This window comes from Helicoverpa zea, chromosome 8 (genome assembly GCF_022581195.2).
Source record: "Helicoverpa zea isolate HzStark_Cry1AcR chromosome 8, ilHelZeax1.1, whole genome shotgun sequence".
Lineage (NCBI taxonomy): Eukaryota > Metazoa > Arthropoda > Insecta > Lepidoptera > Noctuidae > Helicoverpa > Helicoverpa zea.
Genome location: NC_061459.1, coordinates 12,866,960 through 12,889,931, shown reverse-complemented (window position 1 = coordinate 12,889,931; position 22,972 = coordinate 12,866,960). Strand labels below are relative to the sequence as shown.

The 22,972-nt window shown below is 34.9% G+C and overlaps 2 protein-coding genes across 2 annotated transcripts; one reads left to right on the top strand and one right to left on the bottom strand.

Annotated features, from left to right (window-relative positions):
• Positions 1-4,180: 4,180 nt before the first annotated feature.
• LOC124632792 lies at positions 4,181-15,876 on the bottom strand. The gene is made up of 2 exons (XM_047167757.1): positions 15,645-15,876; positions 4,181-4,649 (listed from the first exon to the last, which is right to left on the bottom strand). The coding sequence occupies exons 1-2, from the start codon at positions 15,739-15,741 to the stop codon at positions 4,513-4,515; spliced, it is 234 nt and encodes a 77-aa protein (XP_047023713.1). The 5' UTR covers positions 15,742-15,876; the 3' UTR covers positions 4,181-4,512.
• Positions 15,877-15,895: 19 nt separating this feature from the next.
• On the top strand, positions 15,896-18,640 carry LOC124632793. The gene is made up of 4 exons (XM_047167758.1): positions 15,896-16,632; positions 16,836-16,994; positions 17,378-17,527; positions 18,385-18,640. The coding sequence occupies exons 1-4, from the start codon at positions 16,570-16,572 to the stop codon at positions 18,529-18,531; spliced, it is 519 nt and encodes a 172-aa protein (XP_047023714.1). The 5' UTR covers positions 15,896-16,569; the 3' UTR covers positions 18,532-18,640.
• Positions 18,641-22,972: the final 4,332 nt, after the last annotated feature.

Genomic DNA, 22,972 nt, shown 5'->3' with positions numbered 1-22,972 from the left:
GTAGTAGCAATCTTAACTTCGCACTGAAACTGAAAATATATTAATTTTCGACAAACAAACTTTCCTGGTTTCCGAGCCCGACGTTTCAATATTATAGCAGATTTCCCGCATAGTTTTTTTTCAGGGGTTTCACCTGTTATTTATTTAAATCGATTTTTGTCAATTATGTTAAATCAGCTCCTTATATCTGAGTTGACGTTATCTAAATTCAAACACTACAAGACATAGAATACTTCAACGAAAGTCTTACAATACTCTCAATAAAGTACTCGTACATCACAAAGATAGTGTTCGTCCCTTCTCCGTTTGACGAGTGCTGTCAGTAGAGTGACACGCTCTCGCTTTAGACCACACTACAAACTTTAAGTCGGCCGCGAGTTCGTAACTCAGTATGGAGATGAACTGCCACGTTGGTCTAGCTGTCGCAAGTGCGGCTGCTAAGCACGAGGTCTCGGGTTCCATTCCCGAGTCGGGCCGAAATCGCCTTGTGGGTTTTAGAAGACTTTCACAAAGCAGCCCGGAGCCTGGAAGCTGGTGATTGATACACCCGTGCATCGGAGAGCACGTAAATGTCGGTCCTGCGCCTGATCTCTCTCCGGTCGTGTCGGATTACCGTCCCATCGGGCTATGAGAGTTAAGGAATAGTGAGTGCACCTGTGTCTGCGCAAATGCTCGTGCACTATAATATGTCCTGCGTAGTTGGCTAATCTCCTTACATGAGAACAGCCGCCGTAGCCGATAATCGGCTAGGAGGACATCATCATGGAGATGAATGGTGGTACGCACATTTAAAAGATCAGGCATTTAGCCGGTATTCGGCTTTGATTGGAATGAATATTTTCTTTAAATCAATTTTTTTGCTAACTATCGGGTCAACTATGGGCGACTGTTTAGTCTGCAGAGTGATACGCTGTCGCTTTGATGGAATCCGCCCATGGAGATTATACGATATGGATCGAAGTGTATCACTTGGTGCAGTATCTCAGTGGAGGTTCGTTTTGTTTATTTTTATGGTCTAGGTATGTGAGAGTATTGTCATCACATTTTGATTGTTCGTGATAGGGAAAAGTTAGGTTTGGAAAACATCTGAATCTTCAATCTTCACGATATTACAGTATTAGCTTTTCTAGCACAATAGGTTTGTGTACTTAGGTATTACACTACTGCCTGTCTTGGCTGCAACCCTTGGAAAATTCGTTGTATGTGAAACTCAAATTAGACAAGCGTCATTGACATGAATGTCTATCACTCTCCATTTGTTATAAGAGGCTTAAGCCCAGGTTATAGGGATAACATTTAAACACCTAACACAGAATTTATTAATTCTTTTACTAAACAGATGACTCAAATCTCGTAAACAACCTGCCCGTGTCTAGGTTATTATGTTAGAAAAATATCATAAAGAAAAACATATCGCTCACCAAAATCTTAACAGACATAGGTATTAGTGAAGCGACACGCAACAAAGAAGAAAAATACTCTAATATTCTTAATACGAGGCGACCACGTCTCGCCAACACGTCCCCAGCCCGATACCCGGCTTAGCGAAAATCCCACTAATACATTATTTTTATACCTATCCACAACGGCTGTTAAGCAATGTTTACGCTAAAGATAAAATAGTATTATGTTTGTTACACTTTCAAGGGGCTTGTGGTAACAGCCACATCGATCGATCTAGATTAAGCTTACTGCGGTCTCTTAGTAGATGGATAACTAGCCGTTTTATTTTTGAGCTGTCATTGCTTATTGTAATTTTAAAGATTTGATTGTCTTTAAACATAAGCTTTCCCCAATGTCAAAGGAACGTTTTGATTGTATTTCGATTAGACGTTGACCGCATAAAGGGAGCTTAATTTAGAATGAAGACGGAGAAACTAATCAATTCTTTCAGTGCCTTTCATAAAACAACAAATGTTTATGAGGGAAAAATAAGAAAAACGATTTTATAATTTATCAATTATTCAACAACTATGACAATTATAGACAATCACCCCGAAATACACCCAGACCCATTCGGCACAAAATTTTCTTACAGCACAACATCTATGTATTGGCATTCATAACCTAGTAACCTATATCAAGTCCTAATTCAACAACCACTATTACTATAGTTTCTACATAATATAATATTTAATCACGGCCAGCCTCATCTATGTAGCACGCTTGTATTAATTAGTATCAGGACAATAGCCGGTCGCATGCTCTGATTTGATCTATTGTCTCTCAAACACACTGTATGTATGTCTAGTATACAGTGACTGTTTATGAATGTACCATTTGATCGACAATACTAACTTAGCCAGTGGCAACTATTCGCTGATCGTATTAGCGCAAGCCGATTATAACGTTAGGTAGTCGGATTATATTGTACTGGATTTTGCTGGTGGTTTTGCTTGGTTGTAAGTTTTTTTTGTGTTCAGTATTTTATAAATTAATCGTTTTTGTACCCAATTTTTTAATTGCAGAATATCACATACCTAGATAAGGCAATTAGTAGTGCCATACCATACTCTTGCGCCGAACATTACACAAGTCTTGCCGATGCGGCTATTTATTTTAACATTGAGGCAAGGATTGTTCAAGATTGTGAATCAAAATAAATAACCGATAACCTGACACGGCTGCTATTTTGACCATCTTTTATAAATTTTAAAAGCAGATGCTGCTATTGATGATTTAGATGTTAAAGGCTGATGAGATAACTGCACTTTTGTCGGATAAAATTTCCTCAGTGTTTCTTCCGTCTTCTATTTGCACGTGCGTACAGGGCCACAGGAATCCAAATTCTTCTGCAGCATTCTATGTCAAACCTACACAGGTATGTTTCCTAAATATAAATGAAATATTTGAAAAGGAACGCTTATAATAATGTCGGGACATAATGTCGGGACACCTTTTTCACACACGGTCGGTTAACCCCATGGTAAGTTATTTATTAACTTGTGTTATGGGTGCTAACACAACTGATAAACTACATATAGCTACATATATACATATTTATAAATACATATCATAACACCCAGACCACGGCCAACAAGCATGCTCATCACACAAATGTCGACCGAACCGGGAATCGAACCCGGGACCTCAGGTTCGGCGGTCCGGCATGATGACCATTGCGCCATCGAGGTCGATGGTCGAAAGGTAAGTAGAAGTATTAAATAGGTACGTAATATAGTACAAGCTCACTGACATCCAATATTCCTAATTCTTGGAACTTATTAATTTTAACTACGTGAGCATTTTAGGGGAAGTCATTAAAGTCTAGTTTTCAAAATTCTGAGAACCGAATGCTAGTTTTCTATTTCCATCTAATTATGAAACAGGATAAACCAAAGTAATATGTCCAATCTTAGGTGTGCCATTTGCACGCAATGTTACTCAAAAAAAAGTTACCTTTCCTTAATTATTACAATTACCTTTTTGGCTAGCTTTTTAAGGTCCTGCAATCTTTCGATGATTTAGAGTTGGATTTACCGCAATTGCTAGAAAAGAAACCTTCCTATAATCATCATTGTCACACATATTTCCCACGGGAGTTTCTCTACCTTCATAAAAAAGACAATTTACAACAATTTAGTATATATCTAATATTAGTAACCTTTCTTGATTTTCAGTATATACAGAGAATGAGCTTCTCCACTTCCCCAGAGTGTAATAAGACTAGACTGAGGGATTACGTTCCTAGGACAGATCGCAGTCATTTAATAGCAGCTTTTCAACCTACATACGGTGGAAAATTCAACAAGGAGACACTGTTTAAATAGGTTTTACTAGAAGAAAAAACAAAGAAGGTTTTGCAACATGAAGGGAGTCAACTGGAGTCTAGGAAATTTTTAGAATCTGTTTATTTGGTTGCTAATAAAGTAAGATACTTTGTAAGTAGTATAATTAAATGTCTTCAATTGAGAACTAGCGTATAAGGATATCATCCGATACGGTTTTGTGACGTTCTGCTAAGGTCTGGCTGTAAGTAGAACTTACCTTTGACGGATTGCTAAAAAAATATCGAACGTATTAAGATGTGTAAATACGTTATGTTTGTAAGTTAATTTATGCTAATTTCCTACTGTCGTAGACATTACGTCTTAGCAGATATTAGGTATGCGTTACATAATTTAGTAGTTCAAAATTATGCAAACATGCATCTAGATTTAAATGTCAAGGAAAACACCTGTTTGGATGGTTGCAAACGTTTATTTATCAGATCAGTACATACCTATATAAGCTTTAAAATATTTTAGCTACTTCATAATTACTATGTCATCTGTAATCAATATTTGTAAAATCTGTATTATTTCTTTAATTGGCTTGAATAAAACATATTTACATTAGCTCACAGCCTACGCTCACTTTGCTGTCCATATTCACTGTTACTCAGACGATTACAGAATTGATGAAATCATTATCTCTTACTACTTGTACAACAAGCAAACAGTCACACAAATAAAGCCTTTTAGAAAAGGAAAAAAAAACATATAAAAGTCACTTATTACTAATAAATAATATTTATTCAGGTTGTTTCGTCACTAGGGAGATTTTCCCTGTTGGTCGTTTTTTGTTTTTCTCTCGAAGTAATTTCTTCTCATATCCGTAGACGGAGTAGTATGGTAGAGGCATCACGGTCGACGACACAGGTAATAGGTCTGTAACATAGAAATAAATAGGTATTAGTAAAACTGGTTGTTTTTCGCGAGCAGAGGAAATTCTAATATTTTATATATTACATGTCTTATAAGAATTAAGTGTTTGTTTGATCCACTCATTGTACCATTGAAAATAAACAAACGTATGTAGATTTGTATGCTTATATTATTTCAGATATTATATGTAGTCTCCCCCAACTCTTCAAACATATATTTGGTAGTCCATAGCTTGGGAAAGTCTTGGCAGATAGTGGTCTCCTGAAAGTAAAATTCTATAAGAGTGACAAAATCCCCTTACTGAGCCTTTTTGAAATGGATGAAGAATCTAGGACCTTTTTTTTTTTTTTTTTAACGACATCAAAAATCATCAAATGACCCCTCCCGCTGTGGGTTAGCAGCGGTGAGGGAGTGTCAGACTCTTACTGACTAAAAACCGTCGTGTTCCGTCATAGGCCTTTTGTGTACCAGGGCCGCGGTATCTCTTTCGAACAACCCGCAGCAGAATCTAGGACCTTAGACAAATATCAACATAAGATAAGACTTAAAAAAATTGAAAACCTGAACCCTGTTCCCAGGAGCTCTGGCTTAGCGCGGCAGTCAGGAAAGTATATTCTTGTTATTAATTTAATTGTCTAATATGGAGGTCGCGGCGGGTCACGAACATTCATCTTCTATGGCTTAGCCCTAGATTAATGAGCTCAGGTATAAAAATCTATTTGGGATTCTGTTGCTTAGAAAATATAAAGGTAAAGTAAAAAATACGAGAGGAATGTTGGGATACAATTAAGAACATATTTTTTATTGAAAAATATTTGTATGTTAACTACAAAATGTTTTGTAGGTAATTACTATGTAGGCAGATTAACTACAACCTTTTAATTCGACACTTGAAAGTCAGAATTTTATAATTACACATACCAAATCCTTTGTCACTTCACAAACGATTAACGAGCTCCCATTTTCCGTTTGAAATAATCAGTCAAACGCAGATTTAGAATGTAATCAACATAATGTTTGGTAGTTATCGTTTGAAACAGTGCAATGCAGCCGCAAATAGTTTCCTACATTTGGGCTGCACCGCGGAAATGCAAATAAGTGGAATAGATTTCTGATGCGTGGAGAGCTGGCTGCGTGAATGGGCTGCATACGTGCACTGGCACGGAATAGGTGCTCCAACAGCACCTCATTTTTGAGGAAATTGTACGCATGCTTGCTTCTGTTTGTAGTTAGGAATAGGCCTCTGTTTCTAGTTATCTGTTTACCTATAGTTAGGTAATTGTTAGGTACGTTTCGGTTAAAAAGCGGTTGGCATTTGTTGAATTATGTTCGGTTTAAAAACTGGTGGCTCACATTATGTATGTATACCAGTAATTATGTACTTAGAATTTTGCTTTAGAAGAGCTTTGCGGAACAATAATATAATGTATTCTAAAATAACTACGATTTAAATCTAAACATATCAAAGTTGTCGATTAGGACGCAGTGAGTCACGTTTAAACAAAAAATATTAAATAATTTTCATGATGGCATTCCCCATAAAAATCGAATGTTTTTAATTCTATAAATACGCCAATATAGCCAGTCAATTAATATTAGATGACAAACAAGAGCTATGGACCGAAGCGTGAGAACACCATGGTCCATGTTGGCAATTATGTGAATCATCAACCCATAACCCCCTCTGCTCGACAAGGTTTTGACATATGACTTTACCGTTGATTCGGCGGGATATTTTGAATCGTGACATGGAACTCAAAAATTTGTACTAATTTTCAACACATAAATTCTATGTCCGTAATGCCTGATCAGAAGTATTTTAACTATAACTTTAGAGCTCACTTATTTGACAACAACGTGCGAAGGTCAAATGGGGTCAGTTAATTCAGAAATACATAATAATTACGGTGTTTCTAAGTCTATCGAAAAGTTAGGCATTTCAAATTTGGTGAAAACTTACCAATAAATAATCGCATCACTTTCTCAAACACAACACAAACGTCATATTTATAACATTTTCAATCCGTTGCAATACATTTCGTGCACTTATTTATGATTCATAACTAAAAAATCAGCACATAAAATACACAATAAAAATGAACAATTTACAAGATCAAAGTCACAGACAAGGTAGAGTTTGGAACAGAGTACATTTTTTTTTTTCAATCAGCGGTGTGCATTCGATACCTAAATCGGATGTTTATTATAAATAATCGAATACCAATTTTTAAATAGTTTTTTTAATTTTTTAATAAATATTTTTTAATAGAAACTTATTTCAATTTTATTTCTTAATTTTAAATTATAGGTTCAATTTGTTTTTGTTGTGAAGAAAAAATATTAAAGTTTTATGAAAGTTTTTAGCATAGGTAAAATTTTTATACTGGGTGTCCCATAAGTCCTTTGAATTTTAAATTTCGAATAAAATTCAGATGGCGCGCCGGAATGGCGCGCGGGGTGCGGGGATAGCATCAACGGTCTTTCAGGAAAGTTTTATCGGAGCAGACCGTGGTTTTTGTGTGCGTGAGTCACAACAATGATTCGGCCACCATTGCGCGGCGTAAAGGACATTGGGCGAGATGTTTGAATGTTGGTCTACTCCCCCTCTAGTAATGAGTCATACATCATTTGAAAGGTCTTTTTAAGCGTTACATTTTGTACTTACATACTACTTACCAATTCTTAGTACTTTAGATGTTAGAACATGTTTAAGGTTTTTTATCGATAGTTAGTTTCAAGTCCTTAGAATCCTTCTCTAGTAATTAATTATATATCACTGGAAAGGCCTTTTTAAATAGAACATTTCGTACTTAAATACCTCTAACAAATTGTCAGTACCTAAGAAGCTACAGTAGATTTTAGACATAGTTATTATTTCACTAAACATGGTCCAACTCCCTAAATACTAACAAATGACAATCGCCGCCGTACAAGAAAATACTCTATATAACACAAGCTTTCTATTGATGTATTACTTAATGCTAGAGGAGAGGTAGATCAAAACGCTCATTGTCCTTTGGTGGCGAAAAAAAATTGCTTCATTCCTCTAGGCATCGACTTAATATTTTTGATCCTAATGATCCCGCAGGACTTCTGAGGATCTGAGGCGGATGACGGGGAGTAGCGACCCCGCGCTTCTTTATAGCTTGACGGTCAAAAATAATCTTTCTTGTTCTACTAGTCAATGCAATTTATTTGATACCCGTATTGACAGATTTGTGAAAAGAAAAATAAGTCGGCGGCGGCCATCTTTCTTCCATCTTGGACCAGCTTTCGATGAACAGCGAGTAGCAGTTCCGACTACCTATTTGCCCTTTCAAACAATAAAATCGTCATAAAATTTTGCGATAACTACACCTAACTACAGCTCTCGTCAAATAGCTTTGCCGCTCAGTTAAAAAGTCGGAAGTAAAGAACCGCCATTAACCGCAAACACCCGAAAAAATAAATAAGTCTTCAAAATTTGCGGTCTTCAGAAATCTTAAAAACCGAAAAAAAAAATATTCCGGCTACAACGTATTTTCTACCACTGATTTTCTAGCATTTTTTCAAAATAAATTAAGTCATTTTACTTTTCCTAATTTATTTTCAGATTATAGTATACAAAAGTGCAATTTAGTAATATTATAATATTAAATAATATAAAATTATTAAATCGATTCTTTATTTTAACGAATCGGATCATTCGATGCAAAACTTCTATCACCGTCGCCATCTTGTCTATGCGTCTTCAAATTTAAAAAAACAACAAATGTAAACAAACATGGCGAGTTCGATCAGAATTCCCGGTAATTACAATTGGATTTTCAAAAGGTATATTACTAAAGGGATGCTAAATATGAAAGGTACAAATACGGTTTGATTGGAAAGAAAATAAATATGAGCGTAAATAATTAGGAAAGTGTATGACTCATTCGCAGACCCCGATTGGGGTCTAAACCGAGCTTACGGTGACATTGATGTTCAGACCCCAATCGGGGTCCGCTACGGATTTGACGGTTAATATGTGTTGGCGTGGTAGTCACCATGACTGTTACTGATGACTATACTTCGGCCGTTCAGAGAATGCGTTCCTGACACCTATCAGTTAGTCACGACTAGTGATGGGCACAACATAACACTGAGTTCGTTACCGTTCCTTCAAAATGAACCGCCGCATTATTTTAAGATTATTTTCGTTTTAATTTGGCGGAATCATTTGTTTTATATTTTAGTTATTTAAGTGGAAACCAAAAAAAGGTAATATTCATATAATAAAATTGTTTTATTTATTCTTTGTTACAAGTACATTGAATTGAATGTGCGAACAGAATATTAATCAGACTCCGATTTGCTTGAGGAGGTGGTGTCTTCATCATCATCTTCGCCTACATGTATAATTATATTATTATCAATAACAGAATCAATCCTGATATCTCGGTCTAACAAAAGCCGGGTAATCAAATAAAAACATCGAAAACACTTGAAAAACGTGGTCTATGCGCACGAAACGACAACGGACGACTGTTTTAGCGTCACAAAATGGCGGCCCATAACGCCATTTGGGGTTACCATTTTTAATCTAAGTATAAAAATGCGGTTTGGTCATAGTTTTATTTTTATATTTCATAAACGTTATAATTAAGTCTTATAGTCCATTATTTTCCAATTCTTAAAAAGAAAATCAAAACGTATTATTTTATATTATAACTGTATAAGAACAGATTACGATACTTGCCTGTTATTTTTAGCACAGCACTACAAAATATAAACCGCTGACATAACCTTGTAATAGCGCAGTATAGTATAAGTTATTTGACACTCAGTTTGGCACAAAATTATAACATTCATTGATTATTGATATAATAATGTTGTTTTAATGCTCCTCAATTGTTAAAACGGTAAACAACCAGCAAAAATATTTTTATCGTAACTGCAACGCCATTGCAAAGTTACGTCGTCAGTTCAATCGCGACGTGTCAGGAACGCATTCTCTGAATGGCCGAACTATAATTTAAATACTCTAACCTAATTTGTAACTTACCTAAAGTGTGAATTTAAGTTATGTTTATTTGTTAAGCTTTTACGGTAAAAGATCTTTAGTGTGTGTTTTTTGTCTTTTTTCTACTTTTTACCCGACTTCCTAAAAAGGAGGAGATTCCTAATTCGTCGGAAGCTATGCTCACCGATTACTCGATTTTTTTTAATCCAAACACAAGACATGCCCATTGACCTCATGCTGAACATTTAGAAAATTGAAACATTCGAATTGGTATTCTAATTTTAAAATTTATTAAAAGACTATTCATTTGACGCTAAATTTATTAAGTAAGGAAAAAAAATAAATTGAAACAAAACACACGCCAATGACGTCACGCACGAAATGAAAGGGATAGAGTTATAGCGTAAGAAAGAGTAAACAAATGTTTAATGAAACAAATGACACGTCAATGACGTCATGCACTAAATGAAAGGGATAGATTTATTATGTAGGAAAAAGTAAACAAATGTTGAAATTAAAACAAAACACACGCCAATGACGTCACACACGAAATGAAAGGGGTAGAGTTATTGCGTAAGAAAGAGTAAACAAATGTTTAATGAAACAAATGACACGTCAATGACGTCATGCACTAAATGAAAGGGATAGATTTATTATGTAGGAAAGAGTAAACAAATGTTGAAATTAAAACAAAACACACGCCAATGACGTCACGCACGAAATGAAAGGGATAGAGTTATTGCGTAAGAAAGAGTAAACAAATGTTTAATGAAACAAATGACATGTCAATGACGTCATGCACGAAATGAAAGGGATAGCATTATAACGTAGGAAAGAGATAAACAGATATTGAAAGCAATTTTAGGAACGAAGTACCTAAGTCCAGATTTTTTTTACGCAATAACTTTTATTCTAATTTTGAAGTACATAAGGTTGATATTTCCTAGAAAGGCTGTCAAAGGCAGCATTAGTTTGGGTATATAGTCTAAGCTAATGCCGCCTCTGGTATGATCGTGTTTTTTTAATTTACATTTATTTCGATTCTCTCCTTTGCTATTGATTTTATTGTCCCGCGATTTTTTTTGCATTGAAATTGAAATAAAGAAAAATAATAAAAGCTTTAATAAAAATATGCCTTTTTCAAATAATTATTCTATATTTTTTTACTTTTTATAACTTGTTTTGCTGATATTGTTAAAGACCAATAATAACTGTTCAACGTTGTTTATTTTGTGGTGTATTTTAAAGATACACACGATAATATCCAATACCTACATAAAACTAACTACTATAAATATTCTAGTAAAGTTTCATAGCCATTCGATACCAGATTTTAAAGAGTTTAACCACCAGTTGGCAGTAAGCACGTTATTCCTAAGCTATAGAACATAAGTATCAGATTTAAAGAGCGCGTAAAATGGTGAGAGGAATGCGCCATTACTGACCCGTTTTACTTTATTATTTTAGAGTTAAGATAAGGAAAACCCTTGTGTCCATGGTTGTTTATACACATACTTCATATGACATATTAACCGGACAGTGCAAACAGTCTCAATTGAACTTTCTCTTGTATCATTAGGTACGCAAAAAAGTTCAAAGAAGCCTATAATAATCATGATAAAGTTCAAACGTCCACTAAACAAAGAATTCAATATAGGCGCATTAACCTTGTTTTAAAGCTAGTAACGCAACAGCAGGTAAACCACAGTGATATTGCAAAAAATATTTTCACATTACATACAATTTCCTAAGAAACATGTAAGCCTTAAGTTAAGCCTTATCATCTTCATCCAATCGGAGGCTGTTGGCAATCTGTGCAGAAATAAAAGCATTACATGGTATTCACACATTTTAGCTGTAAAGAGGGTCACATTGGCAATTTATAAAGGTTACCATATTTTGTGGCAAAGTGCCCGGCAACGGTAAGTAACACACATTTATTATATTTTTGGATTATTTTACACGTGAACGTAAGTTTTATTTCAGTTCTGTGTGGGGAAGAACTTAATCCGTAGCAATGTTGTAGATATGAAACGAATAATTCGTATAAAAAGTCGCGATGTGTAAGCTGTATTAAAGTAGAAGTCTATCTTAATCCGCTCAGTAGATTTTGTGTGAAAGATTAACAAAAGTGAACTCTGTAAAATACTGTAATGGGTTTGGTTTTTCTGGGCCATATCGTGTAGGTACCTAGTTTCCTTAAAAAACAAAACTTCTTTCGTATCAAATTATAGACTTTATAATTATAATTTCGTAAAACCTTTTTACCGTTTTTACCGTTTGTACCTTTATCTTTAACTAAACTAAAGCGTTACATTTATCGCGAGTTTAACTCTTGACCGTGGCCCGGCGCGTGCGCAAGGCCGCTCACTTCTCGACCGCTTACTCCGTTATACGCACTTACTGCATTGTGCTTATGTAATACACTTGTTCATGTTTTTGTACAAATTATTTTTGCTGATTTCGTCATGAAGACTACTTTTAATTGACTTTCGGGAATGAAAATGAAACTAATGGAAGAATAGTCTATAACAGTTTTAGGATCCCGTCTGGTCTAGTCTAAAAATACTTATTAGTTGTTTACTGTGGTTTGTACACTTTTCTTCCAGAATCCGGATAAAAGCCTATAACTATCTTTTGTATAGAGTAAGAGCTAAAAAAAAAACAAACAAACTTACATTTGTATTTTGTAGTTATGGCTGGGATTACCTTATTATTATTCATTGCCTTGCCACATTGGATGGTATGCTTATCCTTTGCTAAAGTCTTAAAGGTTAAAAGGAGGACCAAGAGTTTTGCAATGTCCACAAAAGGATGGATTATGACCTCATGATACTTACTATTATTTTTTTAAATGCAAAAGAAAATTAAAAAGTTAACACGAGTAAATGTAAAACATTTTTAGTATGTCCGACAGTGCCTTGTTTAATTACTTACTTAACAACAACAAGAAAAACAACCTAACGTGTTCGAATCAAACGGGTACACAAATTACTTTAGAAACATGACACGCACGAAACCGCAGGTGGAAGCTAGTCTCAGATATAGATCATAATATCTTTTAAAACCTTTTATAGTTTAAATAGTTGTTCTACAGTCTACATCATGGAATGTTTAGCAAAAAACCTTGAACATAAACAAATGTTGCGCAGTTTCGTTAAATGCTCCAGTGCTTTGCAAATACAGTATGGATTAAGCAAGCTGGTTACCGTTTCGGGCAAAATCCATTGACCCTTACTTAGTAAGAAGTCAATAAAATAAAATCTAATATTATATTGTTAGTGCAGTTTAGCGCAATATGGGTTTTGGAAAGGTAGATTATATAAACATATTTATTGACTAACTCCTGGTAGAGGTTTCATCCAAATTCAGAGGGAACTACTTTTCGTACATGGATAAAAAGTAGCGTATGAACTATTGTGATACATAAGCAACATTAATGCTAAGATTTATTAAAACATGCAGTAGGTTTTGCGGAAAGGAGATCAAATATCTATCCACACTTACAAACTTTCGCATAATTACTGAATAGGGTGCAGTGAGTTGTGACCCACCCAAAAAATAATGTGAAAGGCTGCCAAGTTCGATAATATGGGAATACTTCGCCTATAAAAGTGAAATCTGAATAAGTACCAAGTTCCATACACATACCTCAGTTAAAAATAGTTACTTTTTCATGATGTTACTTGGCAAGTTTTAACAGAAAATTATATACCTCCATGCCAAATTTCAAGTCAATGCGACCAAGTGGTCTAGGTTTTTGATGAGTAAGTCAGTCAGTCAGTGAGTGTATAGTAAAAATAGCGATTTTCTGACGTCAATATCTCAAGACCTACAATAGGTATATTAATGAAATTTTGTATTTTAGATAAGTGAGGGAGTCTCAACAGATACTAGACGAATTTGATATGCGTAAATAAAATAGATTTTGAGTTATAGGGGGGTCGAATTTGGCCTGAAATGGTTCGTGTAATATAACCCACGGCCGGTGGTGTGTCGCTTTTTTTTGCTCGAACTTGGCGGACACACTGCCGTGTGTCTAGATGAATACGTTATTGTGTAAATATGTAGGAATAAGTAAAGAGTGAATAAGATAACAAACAAGGAAACAATAATAAATGCTAAGTATAGAGACCGGAACAGACAGAGGAAGTTATTAAAATATAGTATATGTTAAAATATGGTATGTAAGGCGAAGGATATCATTAAAGTCCAAAAAAATATGCTGAACTGTTGTAATGATATGTTTATTTGTATCATTATTTAAAGAAGCTGCTATGAAGCCATTAGATGGTTGTTACTATTGTAAGCAAGCTCTCTCAATACTACAAGTACCTAGGTAGCTACATTACTATAAAAGTTTCTTTTACAGAAGTTATTTTTAGGGCGTTTAAAGTTAAAAGTCAATAAGACTTTTCGCAGTTTTAATATCATTTGTTACGCTAAAAAATAACAACAACTAATTAACAACGCCTAGAACAAATAAAAACAGTGCCCAACGAGACTATTCGAAAGTGCACCAGTCCCGCACCGCGCATGCGCGCTTGCCGATCAAGGTAACTCGGTGCAACCTGCTCGCGCGCACCTCATATTACAGTTTAAATGTTTTTGTCGTGACCTTTAGTTAATGTAAGATATACTTTAGGTTTATAAGATTGATATGTGTTAATGGTTCATTGGAAGATTATCGTCTAACTTGGTAATTGTGAGGTTAAATATTTCTAAGTGTGTCGGAGATATTTTAATAACGATGATCATCAAAATATGATAATCACCATTACTCAAATATTTGAAATCATGTATCCACTGCAAGCAAGTATGATGATTGATGCGTATTTCTTATCTTTACCTACCTAAGAATGTTATAAACACAACGACGGCTAAACAGCTGAATTATTGGCGTCCTGAAGATGGACATAAGCTGCTTTTTATCTATGTGCGAGAAATAATTCCCTTGAGTCACAAGACGGTTCCCTCAGGATAAAGGGGAAAAAACATTTGACGGAAGCTATAATTAAAAGAGTTATATAATTTAAAGAGGCCTATCATACTTTACTTACTAATATCTTACTTACTAATATCTTAACAATTCATTCCACTTGTTCCATTATCTTATTAATGACACAATTGACCATGAATTTGCTAACTCACGTTTCTTTAAAAGGTGAATAATCTAATAATTTGTATACAAAATACTAATATCTTCCGTGATTGGCTATTAAAGATGAGTCTGCGCAATACATATGTAAGATCAGTTAGGTTAATGGTACAGTAAAAGTGATATGAAGTAACGAAAGTGCATAAAAAGTGGTGATGATGTAATTCGTATGTGTCAGAGATGCGCAATACTGTGGCTGTATGACCCAGTATATGTATAGTCATAATCATATATGTATTAACTAGTATATGTATTAAAATATGTATATACAAAGTATGTATGTATTTTGCACACATAGTTCTATAATTTATTCATGATTAATCATAATATGGTGTGTTGATCATAAGGTACCTATTTATGTTTATATTCATCATAGGTAGGTACGTACTTATTGGAATATTAATTACACATACTCAGGTTTATGATTTTGTTAAGCATCCTGGAAATCCTGGGATTTAATTATTTCAAAACTGCATTATTTCAAAGATGTTTTATGTTGTACTAAGTAATTAATGTGAAAAATAAAGAGACATGTGATGCAATTTTTTTTTAATTAACAAGCAAAATATTTGAATGAAGCATTCGGTCAGCGCATAACTAGGTCGGGATAAGAATAAACGTAATTAATTGTTTTTTTTTTTACATTTTGTTAAAACAAATCTATGTAGATAAAGATCTGAGTAGAGATTGAAATGTATGTTATTAAATAAAAGGTTCATTAAATAAAATTTAGGTTTAACACTTCAGAATAAAATCAAGTAAAGTTCGGAACAGGGTGAAGGCAGGAATTTCAAGATCCTTCTAACGAAAATTCCTCCGCAACGAAATTACAGAAACAAAAATTAAAAACAGTACCCACCAGGTTTCAAAACATTGTCGGAGTCCCGTCGGTACAGCATACCAGCACTCCACGTGAAAAAATAGCCGAACAACACGAAAACCAAACAAAAATTCATCGTTTAAATGGCACGTATATACTAGGATCACAGAACGCGACAGGACATATATTTCAACCTGTATTTATTTGACACTCTTCCGTGTCGCGGCGGGCGTTCTCGAGCTCACTCGAATAAAGTATCGAATGTATCGGTGACATTCTCGATACGGCCGGCTGGCATTGGGAGCTCGGAAATCTAATATGAATACGCTTTTGGTAAATACGTTGTAGAGTCGGAGGCGTATACCGTTGGCCGGGATCACCGACTCCTCTGTAAATAATGTCAGACATGTGCTTAATAAAATCGGGATACGTACGAATTCGGCTGCATTTTTATACGTATGGCTCGTGTTAAAAATGTTTATGTTAGCACCTACGTGGAAAAGAAAAATTACTGTTTTATATTGAGGTGTTGCCATTTAGTTTGCCTAGTTATGTAGGCCGTATCTTGCATCATAGTCTAAAGATCCGTTATGTCCATCTAGGCAAAATTCAGACAAGTCATAACGTTCAACAATGAAGAATAGTTATATATATTTTTCACATCTAAAACATTATAAATCCGATACTACAAAAGAGTGGAATATCAAATTAAAAGACTTACAGATCATTAACTCATAATACATCCGTTTTACAATGGGGATACATTTTATTTACCAAAATACATTAGGTGTAATGTTTCAAAATTTTGATAATAATGGAATCCATTTCCTAAACAAATAACTGTAAGTAATTGAATTTAATTCGATAATTTCTGTGATCTATGTATAAAATACACTTTTTTGAACATTTTTGTCGATATTTCTATGTTGTATTACATTTGTAGGACACTTGTTTAGTTATAGCTATGAACTGCATTGCAATTTATTTGAGTGTGGTGCTGATTTACTATCTTACGTATAGTTTTCAGGTAAAATCTTAAAAAATACATAAGTCCCATAGGTTATTTAGGCAACTGTCCTGTTTTGCGCACCATTAAAAATATTACATCTTAAGCAATAATAAAAAAGAAATGAAATAGCGTAAAAAATTCTGACTAATTGAAAACTTCCTCCTTTTCGGGAAGTCGGTTAAAAGCCGGACCTTTTTTGATGCAAATAATACCCTTTTTAGTGCCTGAAAGCAATACCGGAGCGTGCTGAAATAGTTTTCTACAATTCTTCCATCATTGAAGATAATCCAACGTTTAACGTTCGTCGATACAGCCGAAAGGGAGAATATGTTATCAATTTGGTTTTCGTTTCAACGGCTGTTATGGACAATGCCGTATCGGTAAGACTATCAAGCTACAGTAAGCAAGATTTAAAGGAATATAATTGATTGATTCATTTTAGTTAGTAATAAAGTCAATTTTCGCGAACTTTTCGTCTAGCGTTCTGTACAGCTATTTAATATAACTATTTCTTTGATTTTCTTAGTAATTAATTTGAGTAAAATAGTGGTTAGACATGATCAGAGCGTCTGCATACTGGTTCTTTATTAGTATGCCTTAACTGGCTGACACCTTACAACCTTCACACTGGCGGATTTTCTTCGCGACTCCGCCCGTACGTCTCAGCGTAAGTCACTCGTTATTTTTCCAATGTGAAAAGACTCTTTGTCTGCATTCTGTAAAGAATATGAGAACCGTGTTTGTCAATTGATTTGACCCACAGGTGGACATAATATTCTACGAGTACCTTCACAACGAGTACAGGCGCTCGTTCCCGGAGATGCACTTCAAGCTGTGTGATTTGATCAACAGTGACCCTTATGTCGGTAAAACTATGAGGGACGCTGGTCTCAGTTCCTGTCCTATCCTTCCAGTAAGAATTGTTTTCTATACAAATATTATAAAGAGGTGAAAGAACAATGTGAAACGTCCATAGTAACTTAGGCTCAATAAAAATATTTCATGGACAGTGAAAATTCTTACAGTTTTTTGTGTAGTTTAATGTCAGAAGCTTTTCTATGTTTTCCACTTTTGCATTTAACTTCTCAAAACCAAATTATTCCAAATTATTAATAAAACGAAAAACCTGAACTCAATAAACAAAATAATTACTTATTAAAATGATATTTTTTTCGAAAAGATCTGGATAACAATTAAATATTTTATAAGAAGTTAGTATTTTATATTTAAATTGTTGTAGTAAAGAACTTTGTGTCCATGAGAATTTAGTTTTAAAAATTGATTGGGTGGGCCGAAACCTGACATTGTTCTTTGTAAGTTTGTATGTAGGGGGTAATCTTTGGTAACGCTGGTCGCAGTTCCAAAATTCTTTCACTGATAGATAGCTACAATGTTCCTGAGTTCCCACGGAACGCGGGTGAAACCGCGGTAAAGGGGCTAGTCTGAAATACAACATAAGCCACTCTTTTTTTTAATATGTCGGGTTTTATCCGTTGTTAAGCTTCTTACTTATCAACGTTAAGGGTCCTGACATTTATACATATTGACGTTAAGGACGTAGTCGTTAAGGGTAGTCAGAAGCTTGAAAGTCTGATAGCCAGTCTTCAGGTCTCGTCGGGTTGTACAGGTAATTGGGTTGAGGTCAGATAGGCAGTCGCTCCATGTAAAAAACTATGTTACTCAGCTGCATTAAGTTAGAATAGGAACCGTCCCCAAAACATTCCCTAATTATTATTTTAATCAATTTACAATAAATTATTTTTGTTCTAGGGAAAACATGCTATTACCAACATGACGTTCAACCACATAATACCTTCAGTGTGGCCGTTCGAGAGAGGAATGACGGAGTTCATCATCAAACATACTAACACATCTAGAGTGGCAGTCGGCAAACTGTTTTTAAAATTTAAGCAATAAAAAGTTAAAAAATAATCAAACAGTAATTTGATACAACCTGAAATTAATCTGTAATTTTGTATGAATTTAATCAGTAGATGTGCTTGTAAGTACTTTAAAACCAAGGAGGGTTTAATGTAATAAACAAAGTAAATAAAAAAAAATCTTTATTACTTGATACACCCACACGGACAGACAAGGTGGACAGACGACCTTATAAAGGTCGCCGGAAGACGCTGGATGCAGGTCGCCTCCAACCTCCAGGTATCTGTGGAGATCTAAGAGGGAGGCATATGTTCAGCAGTGGACGTCCTATGGCTGAGATGATAGTGATGATGATGACTTGATGCCTTTATATTTGAAATGTGAATTTCTCGAGTTTTCTTATTCTCTTTGACCAGGCAATGAAAAATAATATATATTGTCACATACAAGTATTATCATGAATTTTAGTCACATATAAACATATACACTTACACAATTCGTATTAATGTACCCGTATCAATGACAATGGCAGAGATTACGATGACAATCATGTATTCAATTTATTTGTAAAATTACATATTATTATAGAGGTATTATCAAAATACAAAAAGTAATTTATACAGCTTTATTAGATGAGTACCGATAAATAATAAATAACCGTACCTAAGGAAAAAAACGATTTTATTTAATGTTTTTTTGTCTATTTCTCATCTCTGCGCCATCATACATAGAAGTATATGATTTTTATAACATTTGGTTTTGTCATTTTCTCAAAAAAAAAAAAAAAAACTAACTAGTAGATGGCGTCGGCGGTTTCACCCGTGTCCTGTGGAAACTACTGTCGCTCAAAAAGAGTAGCTTTCAAACAGTACAAAAAAATAATCGTCATTCAGTTTCGGAGCCTTTATTAGGTTACAAACAAACAAGCAAAAAAAAAATATGTTTGTTATGTTAGTATAGTTTACCAATACTCAATAGAGACTGATTTATTGACGCTTCATCGTCATACCTTTTCAGTACCATCTTTTTTTGCAACTGGCAAGTGTTTTTGAACTCGCATTAATTGTTTATCCTTTTTTACATCAAAAGGTGAGTTTCCATATAAAGTCTGGTGAGATCACACCACTGTTTATATACTTCGTAAGTGCGGACTTGTGATGACTCAAAGCGGGGGCGGGATGATACGAACATGACACGGATTCAGCTTTCCAACTGTTAACACTGTGTTAACTTCTTAACGTTGTGTGTATGAGTTTTAATAGGCTATTCGGCACTCTTTGACACACTGTGTCTGTGTTGTTCTGTGAAGAACTTCCTATATGAGGCCTTGACTCATCTTCAATAAGATCCTACTTATTTTTAGAATTTGGAAAGGTTCACGAATATTTTGTAAAAGGTGAGAGGAGAGACGTAGGTAATGCGGTACTATTTTTGGGATATAAGTCAAGTTTGTTGGCAGCTTCGAGATACATCAGTGGCAGCTAAATATCAATCCAAAACTGTCATCCTGCTTGCTCACAGCCAGCAAGTTACGAAAACGCGATAGCTTGTGCAAGATCAGGTGTCAGGCTTTTAGGTCTTACTCAATGTACCAAAGACCCTATAGATAACAGTTAAGGCCAAAGGCTAACATATTAAACAAGTACAATAATAAGTTAACTAAGATACTAGAAATAGATGGGTCCCCTAGCTACCCTGAAAAGCAAACTATTCATAATTAACTGGCCACCCAACGTGGGAAGCCATTGACGTACGTCGTTTCCTAATTTCTAATGGAGCAATATAAACTTCAAAGTCGAAATTAACCGTTTAGACTTAGTACGTATTTAGAATTCAAGTGTCTCCTACACTTGAATTCTAAATACGTACCGAGAGACTTAATTATACAATGCTAATTATACGTAATACTGATCTGTGATACACTTCCAAATTAGAATTTGTTCACAGATCCTGAAGAAATTTGAGTCTTGCGAGGTTAGGAATAAGGTTGAAGGTTCTTTTGTGAGGGTTTTTAAGTCCAGTCGTAGTACCTGAGATCGCAGTAGAACGATGCGAATTATGATAATAAGGTAGATTTCTAAATTGGAGCACTTCGAAGTTGATTTCGAACTGTTCGAAGAAACTATGAAATGTACCTCTCTGGCTGTTTTCTATGATTTTACTCGGTTTTGAAGTTCTAGAAGAATAAACAAATGCAGAGAGAAATATAATTTTCTTTCAGAAACAATTTATTTGTACAGCAAATAAAAGTTTAAATCTTAGCGTGGATTTGCCTGCAAATAGACAGACATACTTTCATCTTAACTCTCATACATCTACACACAGATTAGTACATACATATTATATTACGCAAATATTATATTACGAGATTGCGTGATGCAGTATTGTATGCAACCAACTAATGTAAACTGCGCATTTAATTCCCATGTTCAAATCATAGATGCAATCCTTATTTAATATTTAAAATAGACAATATGTTTGAATATTAGATACAGTAGTAATGATATGACGTGATGCCAACCTGTTCACATAAGGAAGTTTGTCTGAGACAACTTTACATATATGTTTTTTAGCATATTAAAGTAATGATGGCCATAAAATATACCGTTGTTTAAGGATGTTTTAATATTTTCTATACTTACTAGTGGTGTGAATATAAACACAAGGTTCACCCTAAAACGTTATTATTTGTTATTAATGCATAACACAACTGAAATAATATATCTTCGATCTAAATATGTAGATTCCTATCGGGACATAGAGCAATATCACACTTTCCTGATATCAGTTAGGATGTCATATTACATTTCATTAAAGTTGTTTCAAAAGGCTTCAGTGTGTTGGCTTCGGTTTCACGTTCATCCACTAAAAGCTCGGAATTTGTCCCGTACCTGCATGGTAAATATTGTACCCGGAACAAACTGTTGTCTATTTATGAAAAATCCATAAGATCGTCATCATTGTTAAAAAAATCCATTGATTAACAAAATTGACAAAAACGGCCACCACATCTCCAACATATTCAATCAAAGTTTTGCAACTACAAATACAATTCAGTTTTCTCATCACGACCACTATCAAGTAACACAAATTTTGTCACATAATATCGGTGGCTACAGGTGCGAAATACTACCCACGGGTACTCCGGGACCCTCGTATCATCTGACCAATTAGACATGAGCCCTCACAATTTGCCTATATGTACAAATATGTAGGACTTTTTTGAAGTTTCTGTAAGGTTTGCAAGGCCAGTTTAGATTGGTGGTAAGTTGCAGTAATATGGCTGTCAAGGGAAATAAGCGGCGGCTCGTGAGAGGGAGTGTAAATGTGGGTCCATACTGCAAGCGCGGTGACTGGAGCCTAGGCGGGCGCGGCGAGCGGTGGCGTGGGGTGGCCACAGTGAAGGCGCGAGCTCTTGTAGCGGTTTGACGTACAATAGGAGTGCAACACCTTCACTTCCAGGAAATTGTTTTTTTATTTCATTCCATAACTTTCTTGTTATTGTGCGATTATTGTGATGTGGATGTTTGCTTTGCCAGATCGGTGGTTTAGATTGAATTGCACCTATGAACAATTCAGTATTCACCGCCATTTTTTAGACAAACAAATATAAACGCACATACGCCGAACGACAAGATCGAACTGGTTTGTTACCCCCGCCGCCCGCGCATTGGGTCGCTCTATGACTAGGCCCGTAGTGTGGCCAGAACGCGAAGATAGAAGACGCAAAGGCGAGTTTCATATGTTTGATACTTCGCGCCCGTCGTCGCAACCGCGCTAGGCTCGCAGTGTGGACCCACACTAAGATACTTCGTAAACTCTACAAACTGGTAGTTCTGACATTAATTTTGATTTCGTTGTTGGTTACTCGTACAGTTTTTGGGTTATTTATATGTAGTTACACGTATATGAAATATGTTTTTGTATATTACTTTCAGACCTTACTAAGCCTATTTTCAGCAGTGGACGGCAATTGGCTGATATGATGATGATGATATAACTTATATACTTCTAGCATAGTTACATGAAAAGGTGTTTTATTGTTATTTTGAGTAAAATGCGCCTAATGACAACTATAAATTAACAGAAAACTTTATCAAGTATCATTTCTATACAGGTGAATAATAACTTTACTATTTAGGTGACATAAAATTGAACATTCAAAACAATTAAATATTGTTTTTACTACCTTGACTGTAAAGAACCGAACATCTCATTGCACACATTTAATTTAACCAAAATAACGACATACTACAAAATCAATTAGTTTTTTTCTTGTTTGAATGTTATGTAAACCTTGCCTTTTGCTACCATAACTGAGTTTTGATGATTTTGTAGACTTATCTCAGCCATGCCCTTGTCGAACGGCCAGACGTAAGGGAAGTCGTGGTGAAAGCTTATGTTGTGTATCGCGTATTTACCCTGAAACGTAAACATATTTAGTAAATAATTATTTTTAATAAGTCCTAACGAGTAC

Bases quoted from the DNA above. Each gene is read 5' to 3' on its own strand.
- LOC124632792 (XM_047167757.1), bottom strand. From the start codon at position 15,741: ATGAATTTTTGTTTGGTTTTCGTGTTGTTCGGCTATTTTTTCACGTGG. The intron at 4,650-15,644 runs GTGGGTACTGTT...TCTATGTTACAG, and splicing joins CGACAATGTTTTGAAACCTG to ACCTATTACCTGTGTCGTCG.
- LOC124632793 (XM_047167758.1), top strand. From the start codon at position 16,570: ATGAACTGCATTGCAATTTATTTGAGTGTGGTGCTGATTTACTATCTT. The intron at 16,633-16,835 runs GTAAAATCTTAA...TACCCTTTTTAG, and splicing joins ATCTTACGTATAGTTTTCAG to TGCCTGAAAGCAATACCGGA. The intron at 17,528-18,384 runs GTAAGAATTGTT...TTTTTGTTCTAG, and splicing joins GTTCCTGTCCTATCCTTCCA to GGAAAACATGCTATTACCAA.